This window comes from Rhinopithecus bieti, unplaced genomic scaffold (assembly GCF_001698545.2).
Source record: "Rhinopithecus bieti isolate Rb0 unplaced genomic scaffold, ASM169854v2 scaffold_23748, whole genome shotgun sequence".
Classification (NCBI taxonomy): Eukaryota; Metazoa; Chordata; class Mammalia; order Primates; family Cercopithecidae; genus Rhinopithecus; species Rhinopithecus bieti.
The window spans coordinates 399,204-411,461 of record NW_016811596.1 but is presented as its reverse complement, the minus strand read 5'-3'; the positions used below and the strand labels follow the sequence as shown (position 1 = coordinate 411,461).

Here is a 12,258-nt window from a genome sequence, read left to right as displayed (position 1 = left end):
AGAGGGGAGTCTACAGAGACAGGCAGGTTTCCTTGAGCTGCTGTGAGCTCCACCCAGTTCAAGCTTCCCAGCGGCTTTGTTTACCTACTTAAGCCTCAGCAATGGCGGGCGCCCTTCCCCCAGCCTCGTTGCTGCCTTGCGGTTAGATCGCAGACTGCTGTACTAGCAATGAGGGAGTCTCTGTGGCCGTGGGACCTTCCCGGCCAGGTGTGGGATATAATCTCCTGGTGTGCCCGTTTGCTTAAAGTGCAGTATTGGGGTGGGAGTTAACCCAATTTTCCAGGTGTTGTGTGTCTCAGTTCCCCTGGCTAGGAAAAGGGATTCCCTTCCCCCTTGTGCTTCCCAGGTGAGGCGATGCCTTGCCCTGCTTCAGTTCTCACTGGTCGGGCTGCAACAGCTGACCAGCACCGATTGTCTGGCACTCCCTAGTGAGATGACCCCAGTACCTCAGTTGAAAATGCAGAAATCACCGGTCTTCTGTGTCGCTCGGGCTGGGAGTTGGAGACTGGAGCTGTTCCTATTCGGCCATCTTGCTCCACCCCTTGATCTTCTTAAACTCTTAACATTGATGAAATATAGAAATTTAAAGAAATTGATTTGTTAAATTATTTTGTCTTTTGAGGCATTTAAAAACTTAAAATATAGATGAATCCACATGTTACTAAGGGTCCACTTCCTTTTTTGCTTTTTGTATATTAGGTACTCAGTTAATGCCCTATTATGAAGTGAAGGAAAGCTTCCTTACTGGGGCTTCTTTTTTGAATCAAAAGTAGGTATACTTCCAAGTCACTTTAAGAAGACAGATATGGAACCTCAAGGCTCTGAATTACTATATGATATAATATATTTTTAGTCATTAGTAGGAAAGGAAGGTTTGGTGGCTCAAAGTTTTACTTTCAGAATAACTTTGTGAGGAGAAGAGTTTTATTAAAGGATAGTTTTTTAAAACCATTATTTGAAACTGTATTATAAAACTTAAACATTGAACAATTCTAGCACTTGATAATATGTAGCTTTTGTAGAAAAAATGCCTTTCTTTTCTCTTTCTCCCAAAGTACAGTACTTCTTAGACGTTCCTATCACTTTATTACTTTTATGTAACCCTGTTGTTGTGATTGAAAAAAAAAAACCTTTCAAACAGCAGAACTTGTTCTTCATCTCTCCCTGTTGTTGAACGCAAGTGGAGATATCCTTGATTTCTCTTTGTCTTATACTCTATCTCTAATCCATCAGTGAGTCTGATTAGCTCATCACCTCTGCTGATGCCCTGTCCAAGACACCTTTATCTCACATATCCCTGCCTCCTTTCTTGTCTGTTCTTCCCCTTACACATATCCACATAGTGGCTGAATAATCCTTTTAAAATGTGAAATATACCTTGATACCCCCACTTAACATTCTTTAATGTTTTTCCATCACATTAGAAAGTTCCTACCATAACCCAGAAGGTCCTATCATTTTCTGTCTTCTGGCTACCTCTCCAACATCATTTTCTAACACTTTTTCCTTATTCACTCCATGTCAGTCACACTGTCCTTTTTGCTGTTTTTTAAAATAATCCAAGACTTTTCACATGGTGTTCCTTTTACTTAGATAATTATCCCCAGGTGTTTACATAGTTCATTTCCTCCCGTGACATGGGCAACTCTTTTTCAATGTCACCTCCTAAGAGAAGCCTTCCCTGGCAACCTTACCTAAAGTAGCATCTTCTCATCATTCTCTAGCCTATTCCCTTTATTTTTCCTCAGAGCCCTTATCATAACTGAAGATTATACATTTGTTATGTATCTGAATTCTCCATTAGAAAGCAGTGAAGCAAGCAAGTCTATGAGGGCAGGGTCTTTGTTTTGTCTGCCAGTGTGTCCTTAGCACCTAGAACTGTGCCTATTATATAGTATGTTCTTAGTAAACATTTATTGAGTGAACAAAGGATGGAGAAATCTAAGAGTTTCCAAGTTTTATAGTACCTGTGACTGTCACATTTGATCAATTTTCAGTAAATAAATCTCAGTTACTTCACTGAAAACTAAAAAATTATTTTCTTATACTCATATGTTTGACTGTTTTATTTAGTGCCTACTGTAAGTCTGATATTGTGCTAAAATGAAGCTTATGAAGATGAAGCAGATACAGCTTACACGTTTAGAGAAGATAGAAATATAGACAAATGCTTACCATGAACAGTTAGAAGGTATCAAAAGCCTTAAAAAGGCTGTGGATGAAAGTGTCCTGAAAGTTCAAAGGAGGGATTTAGTTTCTGATCCAAGAAAGAGGGGGAATGATTAACTTGCCTATGTTTAGGAAAAAAAGAATGCTCTTTTGGTGTCTCTGGTGTTTCATTATGTACCTGTGTAACATCGCTCATTTATTGCCTTTTCTCTTTTCCGTTTGTACAACCTGTCCTAATCTGGATACTTTAATTTTTGCCTAGACAGTTATAATAGCCCCCTCTTTGTCTATGCTTGAGTCTCCTCATAGCCAGTCACCTGTTTTTCATATGTTTCCCTACTGTGTGACACTGATCATTTTACTCTCCTTCTCAGAACATTTCTTTGACTTCCTATTCATGATGAAATAAATCAAAGCTCCTTCACAAATCTTTTACTTTAGTTCAATAAAAATGCCACTTTCCTCCATGAAACCTTTCCTAATGTTAAGTGTCCCCTGCATCCATCTCTCATTTACTGTGAACTTTGTTCCCATTGTATTTTGTAACATTCTTTACTGTTTACCACATTCTGCTGCTTTTTGTTACAGTTAAGGGCATATTTTATCTTGCTACTAAAACTGTAATTTCCTTAGAGGGCAGAGCACTGATCTTATTCATCATTGTTATGTGAATATACTCATTTGGGTATTCATTCATTCACCCGTTCCGTATTTAAACTGGTCTAGATCCCTAGTCTTGTGGGAATTATATTTTAGTAGAGATTAAACAAATGATAGTAGGGATAGTAGGGTTAAAACAAATAACCAAGTACGTGAACAAGAGAATTTCAGGTAGTGATAAGTGTAAGAACATAAAGCAAGGCAACGTGATTAAAGGTGTGATTAACATATACTATCTTATCATTTTTAAAAGTTGTATAATAGTTATGATTTAAAAATTGTCGGTTTGGTTATTTTATTCTTTGAAATTGATAGCCTAGCCTCCAAATTTCTATATGTGAGATAGATCACTTTGTTGAAATGATTTTTGGAAAGTCTAAGAATTTCCCTTGGCTTTTTGTAATTACTTTTGACAGTATATATGCTCACTACTATAATGACCTTTTGTTGTAGTCCTGATTCTTTCCTTCTGACATTTTATTTGATATTTCCTTTATTTTTATCATTTCGTTCACTTTATTTTTTATTTCTTCTCACAGTGCTAATTTTAGTATTTCTAAATTGTGAGGTTTCATCACAACTGAAGCATACATTAATGTGCTTCTGGTTGTGTGTGATTTTAGCATTAAAGAACTATGGAGTATAAAGAGGGAAAACCTCCAGGAGTTTCTGAGAGGAAGTATTTTCTCTAAGGGTTTGTTCTATATTGTTTTCTTACTGCTGTATCGACTTGAGTCTGGTTTTCATCCCACTCAATAGGAGTCAAATGGTAAATTTATTTATGTCATTCTGTTTAAGTGAATTCTTAATGGATAAACTGTTCTTGCTAAGTTTGGTCTTTTGTTTAACTCAGTGTGTGGTATCAGCTGAAAATATAGCTGTTGATTCAGTCTAGCCAAGCACCTGTCAGCCAGCGGAAAATAGCTTCTTGCTCTGAAACACTCAGGAATTCTGGATTAGTGCAGCCAGCTCTGCATTCCAGTAGGTGCAAATGTTTGAGATGTCTTACTGACACAATCTTTTTCTGTCCTTTTACTGACAGGCTGTGCTGGAGACTATTCGGAACCTGATGAATACTGATTGTGTGGTACCTGACTGGCTGCATGATATCATTTTAGGTTATGGGGACCCAAGTAGCGCACATTATTCAAAAATGCCCAATCAGATTGCCACCCTTGATTTCAATGATACGTTTCTCTCCATTGAGCATTTAAAAGCCAGCTTCCCTGGTCATAATGTTAAAGTAACTGTAGAAGACCCTGCTCTACAAATACCCCCTTTCAGGTAAAGTCAGAACTGGGTATGCCCCTTTCCAGCATTCTGTAGTCAGTGTGCGTTATGCCATCAAGATTGTTAGCTAAAGTGAGTTTTGAGTACTATGTTTGAATTTTGTTTTAGCAGTCCCTACCTACACCATGCAATCACTGGGATAGCTTTAATATATTTGAATCTATTTCTTAGGGCACAAGCTGTTTTAAGACCACAATAAAAGTAGCCTAATGCCTAATAAGGGATCAATAAATACTTATTATCTGAAGAGAACTGTACAAATATATTTATAGCATTTGACTAAAATATGTCTTTGCATTTATGCATAGTCTGGTATGTTTCTCAGCTAATACAGCTGTGTGATGTTGAACTTTGTTTTTAGGAAAAAATCTCTTTCTTTTAACTTTGCTTGCTTTCACAGATTTGAAATGTTCACAGTATAGCTGGGCACAATGGCTCATACATGTAATCCCAGTGACTTGGGAGGCTAAGGCAGGAGGACAGCTTGAGGCCGGGAATTCAAAACCAGCCTGGGCAACATAGTGAGACCCCATCTCTAAAAAAATTTTAAAACGTAGCCCGGCATGGTGGCACACACCTGTAATTTCAGGAACTCAGGAGGCTGAGGCAGGAGGATTGCTTGAACCCAGGAGTTTAAGGCTGCATTAAGCTATGATTGTGCCACTGTACTCCAGCCTGGGTGACAGAGGAAGACCTCATCTCTAAATAAATGAAATAAATACTCACAGTAGTCATATTTAATGTTAAATTAGCTCTGGTCTTAAAATTTAAGTGAAAACAGAACAAAGTACCTGAAATAATTGGTTGTTATTCCCTGAATTCCTTCATATGGATTAAGGCACTGAGTATACCTATGGGTGGTAGCCCACAGATTACCTTCTTAGCTACAAATTAGAAAACGCACAGCTTTTCTACTGACTGTTAAATATTTTTTATATAAATATATATAAATAATAATGTATATAATCAACCCAAACAATAATATATATATATGTAAATAAAATAATAGGCCAGGTGTGGTGGCTCATGCCTGTAATCCCAACACTTTGGGAGGTGAAGTTGAGAGGATTGTTTGAGGCCAGGAATTCCAGACCACCCTGGGCAACTGAGACCTCATCTCTATATTAAAAAAATGAAAATTAGCAAGATTTGGCGTGTGCCTGCAATCCCAGCTGCTCAGGAAGCTAAGGTGAGAGCATCACGTAAACCCAGGAGTGTGAGGCTGCAGTGAGCTATGATCACACCACTGCACTCTAGCCTGGGTGACAGAGCAAGACTCTATCTCAAAATAATAATTCTACATGTTAAATACACATATCCTTTATATACCAAACCTAGTCCTCCATACTTTCCTAATCCTATTTCTGGCAAAGACGTTTTTCTACTCCTCCATCTTGAAATCTCAGCATTATTTTTGAATCTTTTTACTCCCATAAAACTCCTGCTGTATCTCAGAGATTCCGCCTTGGGGATAGTTGTCTGTCTGCCTGTTGCCCAGCCTGGAGTGCAGTGGCGTGCACTCTCTTCTCACTGCAAGCTCTGCCTCCCGGGTTCATGCTATTCTCCTGCCTCAGCCTCCCAAGTGGCTGGGACTACAAGGCGCCCGCCACCACGCCCAGCTAATTTTTTTTTTTTTTTTGTATTTTTGGTAGAGACAGGGTTTCACCATGTTAGCCAGGATGGTCTTGATCTCCTGACCCCGTGATCCACCTGCCTCGGCCTCCCAAAGTGCTGGGATCACAAGCATGAGCCAACGCTCCCGGCCAAGGATAGTTTTTTCATGTGCCATTTGTACTGCTCCCTCGTTAGGCCCTCAGCAGTCTTTATGGTAGCAAAATCTTTCCTCTATATCTCACCTCACTAGAATCCATTACATGGTTTACTGCTAGAGCTATTCACTGCCTAGCTAAAAAGCTGATTGCTCCTATTTCTTACCAAAATAAGTACTGACCACTTAGCCTCATTGGCTCTTAGCATTCTTTGGTGTTATCTATTTTTTTTAGAATATGAAAGGCAACTGGAAAAAGTACACATAGAGAATGAATTTTTTAGTTCAATTTTAGGGACTTCATTGACTTTCCTGAGGTATCTGTGGGGAGTTACCTCCTAATCCCAGGTTATGACCCTCTGCCTTAAAAGCTTCATATTCTAGACGTGTCGTTACAAGGTTCCTGTCATAACAAGGCTTCTGTCTCTTCAGCCTTATTTTTTCTCTATGTTCAGGTGAAATACACTGCTTGTACTTGGCCTCTGCTGTTGCTTCTTTCTTCCAGGAATGTCATCCTGTTTTTGAATGTCTAAATTCTTTGAGACTCATCTTAGATGCCATCTGTCCCATGAAATTTTTTTCTGATTAAATGAAGGACAATGAATAAAACACTTTACAATGCACATGACATAGTATTTAATGTTTCTTTAAATTCTCCCTTAATTCTCCGTTAACTGGATGACTTTTTTAAATCTGAAAACTCTCAACACTTTAATGCTTGTAACTCTACCATTTTCAGAGTTTACATACAGGTAGTGAGTTCCTTTAAGCCAGAAATGTTTCTTACTCCTGTGATGATTGTGCTTACAATGTCATGCACCAGATAGGTAATCAGTAAATCCTTGTTAATTGTAAAAATGAACAAAAGTTTTGGTCTTGTAGGATAACTTTTCCAGTAAGAAGTGGAAAAGGGAAGAAAAGGAAAGATACGGATGTGGAAGATGAAGACACCGAGGAGGCAAAAACCTTAATTGTTGAGCCCCATGTTATTCCTAATAGGGGTCCTTATCCTTATAATCAACCCAAACGGTAATTTTACTACCTATTCTAATTGTAATAATGATAATAGTTTGCCATTTCAACTGCATTAGGAATGTTTTTAAATTTTGTTTCTTTTACAACTCCACAAAACTGTTTCTGAACCCTCTTTCTTTCTATTCTGTCAGTCAGCTGAATAACTGACATTTTAGGCCATTCTGTAGTCATAATATTTCAAAAAGAAACATTTTCAGGTACTGTGAGAAATAAATGTTAGAGGGCTACCTTAATTTGAGCAAGGGGTTCTTACTTCATGAGCCTGTGTTACATACAACAGTAGCCCTAATGCATGTGTTCCATAACTAGTAAGTTGGCATTATATTTAGTATTAGAATGGGAACTAGAACCTTGGCACTCCAAATGAGGTCTGGGATGGGCTAAGTACTGAAAAGTAACTATAATTCCATTTTAATTGTCTGTATTAGTGGGTAGAGGTGAAGGGAGTCATTCAGAAGAGACTGAGAGAACTGAGGTAAATACAGAGCAGATGTTTAGACCACTGGTCATCGTTGTCTAAATTTGTATTATACTAGGTATCATTTATCTGTGCCAACTTTTTATTAACTCTTCCTTGCAGTAATACGATTCAGTTCACTCATACACAGATAGAAGCCATCCGTGCTGGAATGCAGCCTGGGCTGACTATGGTAAGATAATTGTTATACCTGTTTGTTTGTTTGTTTGTTTGTTTGTTTGTTTTCTGAGACAGAGTTTTGCTCTTGTTGCCCACGCTGGAGTGCAGTGGTGCAGTGGTGCAGTGCTGCGATCTCAGCTCACTGCACCCTCCACCTCCCAGGCTCAAGTGATTCTCCTGCCTCAGCCTCCCAAGTAGCTGAGATTATAGGCACCCGCCACCATGCCCAGCTAATTTTTTGTGTTTTCAGTAGAGGCAAGGTTTTGCCGTGTTGGCCAGTCTTGCCTCGAACTCCTGACCTCAGGTGATCCACCCACCTCGGCCTCCCAAAGTGTTGGGATTACAGGCGTGAGCCACCGCACCCAGCCACACCTTTTTTTTTTTTTTTTTTTTTTTTTTTTTAAACATAGATTAAGACTAGAAGTAAGTAACAGATTTTAGAATGTGTTCTATTTGAAGTACAGCAACCCCGCTGAATTTAAGTGTTTATAAGCAAATATAGGTTCTTACACATTTAGAGATCTTGCTGCTCACTTCAGTGTTCATAAAGTTTTATTAGAACATGACTGTGCCCATTTTTTAAAAGTTTTGTTTTATTTTTAATTGACATGATTGTGCATATTTATGGGGTATGAGGTGATGTTTTGATGACTGTATACATTGTGTAATGATCAAATTAGGGTAATTAGCAAATATATCATCCACTTGTTTTCTGCATTGCTTGTGGCCATTTTTGTGCTGCAATGGCAGAGATAAGTACTTGCAACAGAGATTGCTTAGCCTGCAAAGACGAAAATGCTTCCTCTCTGGCTCTTTACAGAAAAAATCTGCTGACAACTGATTTAGAAGTGTGTTTAATTTTTAAGTATTTGGAGGTTTCCCTCTAATCTGCCAGTTACTGATTTCTGGTCAAAGTGTATTATGGTCAGAGAACGTATTGTATGATTTTAATTTTTTGGTTTTTGCTTTTTAAATTTGTTAAAATTTGTGTTATGGCCCAGCATATGATCTCTTTTGGTGACTATTTCATGTACACTTGAAAATAATGTGTATTCTGTTGTTTTGGAGTGGGTTGTCCTATAAATGTCAATTAGATCCATTTCGTTGATGTTATTATTTAATTTTTCTCTATCATTGCTGATTTTCTGTCTGTTGTTTTGTCGATTACTGAAAGCAGACTGTTGAAGTCTCTCAATATAATTATGAATTTGTCTGTTTCTCCTTTAGGTCTGTCAATTTTTGCTTAATGTATTTTGAAGCTTCATGAATAAGTGCTTCACACCTTTAGGGTTGTTACGTTGTCATGGTGAATTGGCCCCATTTATTATTATGTAATGTCTGTCTTCATTGATGGAAGTGTTCTTTGCTCTGAAGTCTACTTTGTCTGATATTAATATTGTTACTGCAGCTTTCTTTTAAGTCATGTTTGCATGATATTTCTTTTTCTGTCATTTTACTTCTATTTGTCGTTATATTTGAAGTGAGTTTCTTATAAACAGCATATACTTTAGGTATGTTGCTTTATCCATTCTGAGAGTCTCTGTCTTTCAACTTGGTGTTTATTCACATTTAATGCAAATTAATGGACACATTATTTATTAAATAAATAAAAAATGTGGCTTATCATTTTTTATTTATTTTCTATTTGTTCCCTTTATTTTGTATTCTTCTGTTTCCCTTTTCCTGCCTTGCATTGTGTTATTTGAATAGTTTTGAGTATTATGTTTTTATTTATTATATTTGTTTCTTTTTGTTTTTTTGAGACAGTCTCACTTTGTAGCCTAGGCTGAAGTGTAGTGGCACCATCTTACCTCACTGCAACCTCTGCTTTCTCAGGTTCAAGTGATTCTTGTGCCTCAGCCACCTGAGTAGCTGGGATTACAGGTGTGCACCACCACGGCCAGCTGATTCTTTTGTATTTTTAGTAGAGAATTGGTTTTCACTATGTTGGTCAGGCTGGTCTTGAACTCCTGGCCTCGAGTGATCTGCCTCCCTCAGCCTCCCAAAGTGCTGAGATTACAGGTGTGAGCCACTGTGCCTGGCCTATCATATTGTTTCATTATATTTTTGGGTGTAGTGTTTTCTTAATGGCTGCTCTAGGAATTTGCAATATACTTCACTTTTCAAAGCCTACTTACAATCAGTATTATGTCACTTCAGGTTGAATGGCGAATACTTACTCCCATAAAGATTCCTTTACCTTCCTTCCCCTTTTATATTGTAGTTGTTTTGTGTGTTATGTCTAAATACATTAAGATACCATCAGGTAGTATTAGAATTTTTGCTTTCACCTGTATACGTATTTTAAAGAACTCTAGAGGAAAAAATAGCCTCTTACTATATTTGCCATTTATTCTATATTCCTGATATTCCAAGTTTCCTCTGGTAGCATTTTCTTTCTGTCTGAAGAACTTTTTTTTTTAATCACTTTTTATAACATATCTACTAGATATGAGTTAGTTTTGTTTTTCTTCATGCAAGAATGTCTCTAATTCATCTTCATAAAAGATATTTCACCTCGACATAGAATTGTGGGTTGATAGTCCTTCCTTTTAGCACTCTAAGTGTTCTTACACTTCTTCTGATTTCCATGTTTTCTGATGACAAATCCAAAGTCATTTTAAATATCTTTTTGTTGTATGTGATGTATCATTTTCTCTGGTTGCTATCGGGATTCTTTTTCTTTGTTTTTGGTTGTAACCATTTAATTTTGGTATATCTGAGCTTGGATTTCTTTGGGGTTATTCTCTTGGGGTTCACTGAGCTGCTTGAATCTGTAGATTTATGTCTTTTGCCATATTTAGGAAATTTTCAGCCATGATTTTTCAAAAATTTTGTCTATGCCATACTCTTTTTCCTCTCCTTAGAATTTGTTGACATGAGTGTTAGACTTGTTAATGTTGTTCTATAGATTCATGAGTCTCTATGTTTTTCAATCTTTTTTTCTGTGTAGCTTCCTGATCTATCTCAGAGTTCACCAGCTCTTCCTCTATCCTGTTCATTCTGTTATTGGACCCATCTACTGAATTTGTTAATTTTATCTTTCAGGTCTGTACTTCACATTTTCTTACAATGTGTGATAACTGTGATGACTTAGTAGTTTGCTATGTGTTCATCTTCTTTTTAGGTTGTGGGCCCACCTGGTACAGGCAAAACAGATGTGGCAGTTCAGATCATATCTAACATCTACCACAATTTCCCAGAACAGAGGACTCTAATTGTTACTCATTCCAATCAGGTAAATGACTCCGTATGTGTGTGTGTGTGTGTGTGTGTGTGTGTGTGCACGCGCGTGCGCACGCGTGCGTGTGTGCATACAGGTTAGGGGTTGAGGGGGAGGTAAGGATGGGATACAATAAGTTCCTCTTCAAGAAATCTAGTTTCTTCATTCTTTGTTCTCCATTTTTCTGAGCCTGGCCTACGTGTTCCTTAACATATTCTGGCATGCCTAAGTCTCAGCCGGTTTGTGGCTCACATTCTCTCCCTTATTTGGGAATGCATTAGCTCCTAGTTTCCCATGAGGACCCCCTCGTCTCCCTTGCTTCCCCGTCACACAGTGACCATATCTAGAAAACCTTACGTTTTAGCCAATCAGGGTAGTTTAGATTGTGCAGTCTTACTCCAGCCAATGGGGAAAGGACACAGATATAGGGGTTGCGTTAGGAGTAAAAACCCTTCTCTCCTTTGTTCCGTGTGCTCTTGTGAACGTGACTGACGCAGGTAGCACCCACCTGCAGAAGTAAATTGCCTTGCTGAGAAAACTTTTTGTCTGAGTGCTGGTTCTTCCTTGCGGCATTGAGCACTTGTTCCTAACAAGGAAGGAGCAGGGGATTCATGAAATGAATGTATTAATAGATGGTTTCTCCTTGTATGAAAATCTGATCATGGGTACTACAGAATACCAGAAAAAGCTAATTGGTATAGTTGGTTCCTGACTTTTGGTTCGACTTTTATTCTGATCTATAATATTTTGACTTTATGGTGGTGTGAAAACAATATGAATTCAGTAGAAATTGTACTTCAGGTACCCATACAACCATTCTGTTTGTCATTCTTATTTCACTATTTAATATATTATATGAGATAGTCCACATTTCAGTATAAAATAGGCACACTGTGTTAGATGATTTTGCCCAGGTATAGGCTAATATATGTGTTATGAGTATGTTTTACATAGGCTAGGCTAAGCCGTGGTGTTCAGTAGGTTAGGTGTGTTAAATGTATTTTCAACTTAAGAGATTTTCAACTTTTGATAGGTTTATTGGAATGTAACCCCATTGTAAGTTGAGGAGTATCTCCTTTTGAGCTACTCTTGGATTATGACTGCTTGTAATGAGACAACACTGAGAGATACATAAAAGCAATCTTTTATTTCTACTGGAGAGGGTCGTAATGTGAAAAAGCTAAGACTATATTTGGATATATGGTTAGATATTTGGATTAAATTAAATTGCCATTTTTTTCCTTTCTTCTACACTAAACTAGAGCTTTTTGAGATTTATAAGCATTAACTGCTTTTTTTTATTTTTATTTTTTATTATTATACTTTAAGTTCTAGGGTACATGTGCATAACGTGCAGGTTTGTTACATATGTATACTTGTGCCATGTTGGTGTGCTGCACCCATCAATTCATCAGCACCCATCAATTCGTCATTTATATCAAGTATAACTCCCAATGCAATCCCTCCCCCCGCCAC

General features: G+C 37.7%; 1 protein-coding gene across 3 annotated transcripts in view; it reads left to right on the top strand.

Annotated features, from left to right (window-relative positions):
• The window catches only part of AQR (aquarius intron-binding spliceosomal factor), a 124,608-nt gene that overhangs the window by 69,232 nt on the left and 43,118 nt on the right, over positions 1-12,258 (top strand). For all 3 annotated transcript variants that reach the window (XM_017894282.1, XM_017894283.1, XM_017894284.1), the window contains 4 exons: positions 3,872-4,113; positions 6,770-6,916; positions 7,503-7,572; positions 10,687-10,797. In XM_017894282.1, the coding sequence (XP_017749771.1) occupies positions 3,872-4,113; positions 6,770-6,916; positions 7,503-7,572; positions 10,687-10,797 (570 nt within the window). The remainder of the gene's footprint in view (positions 1-3,871; positions 4,114-6,769; positions 6,917-7,502; positions 7,573-10,686; positions 10,798-12,258) is intronic.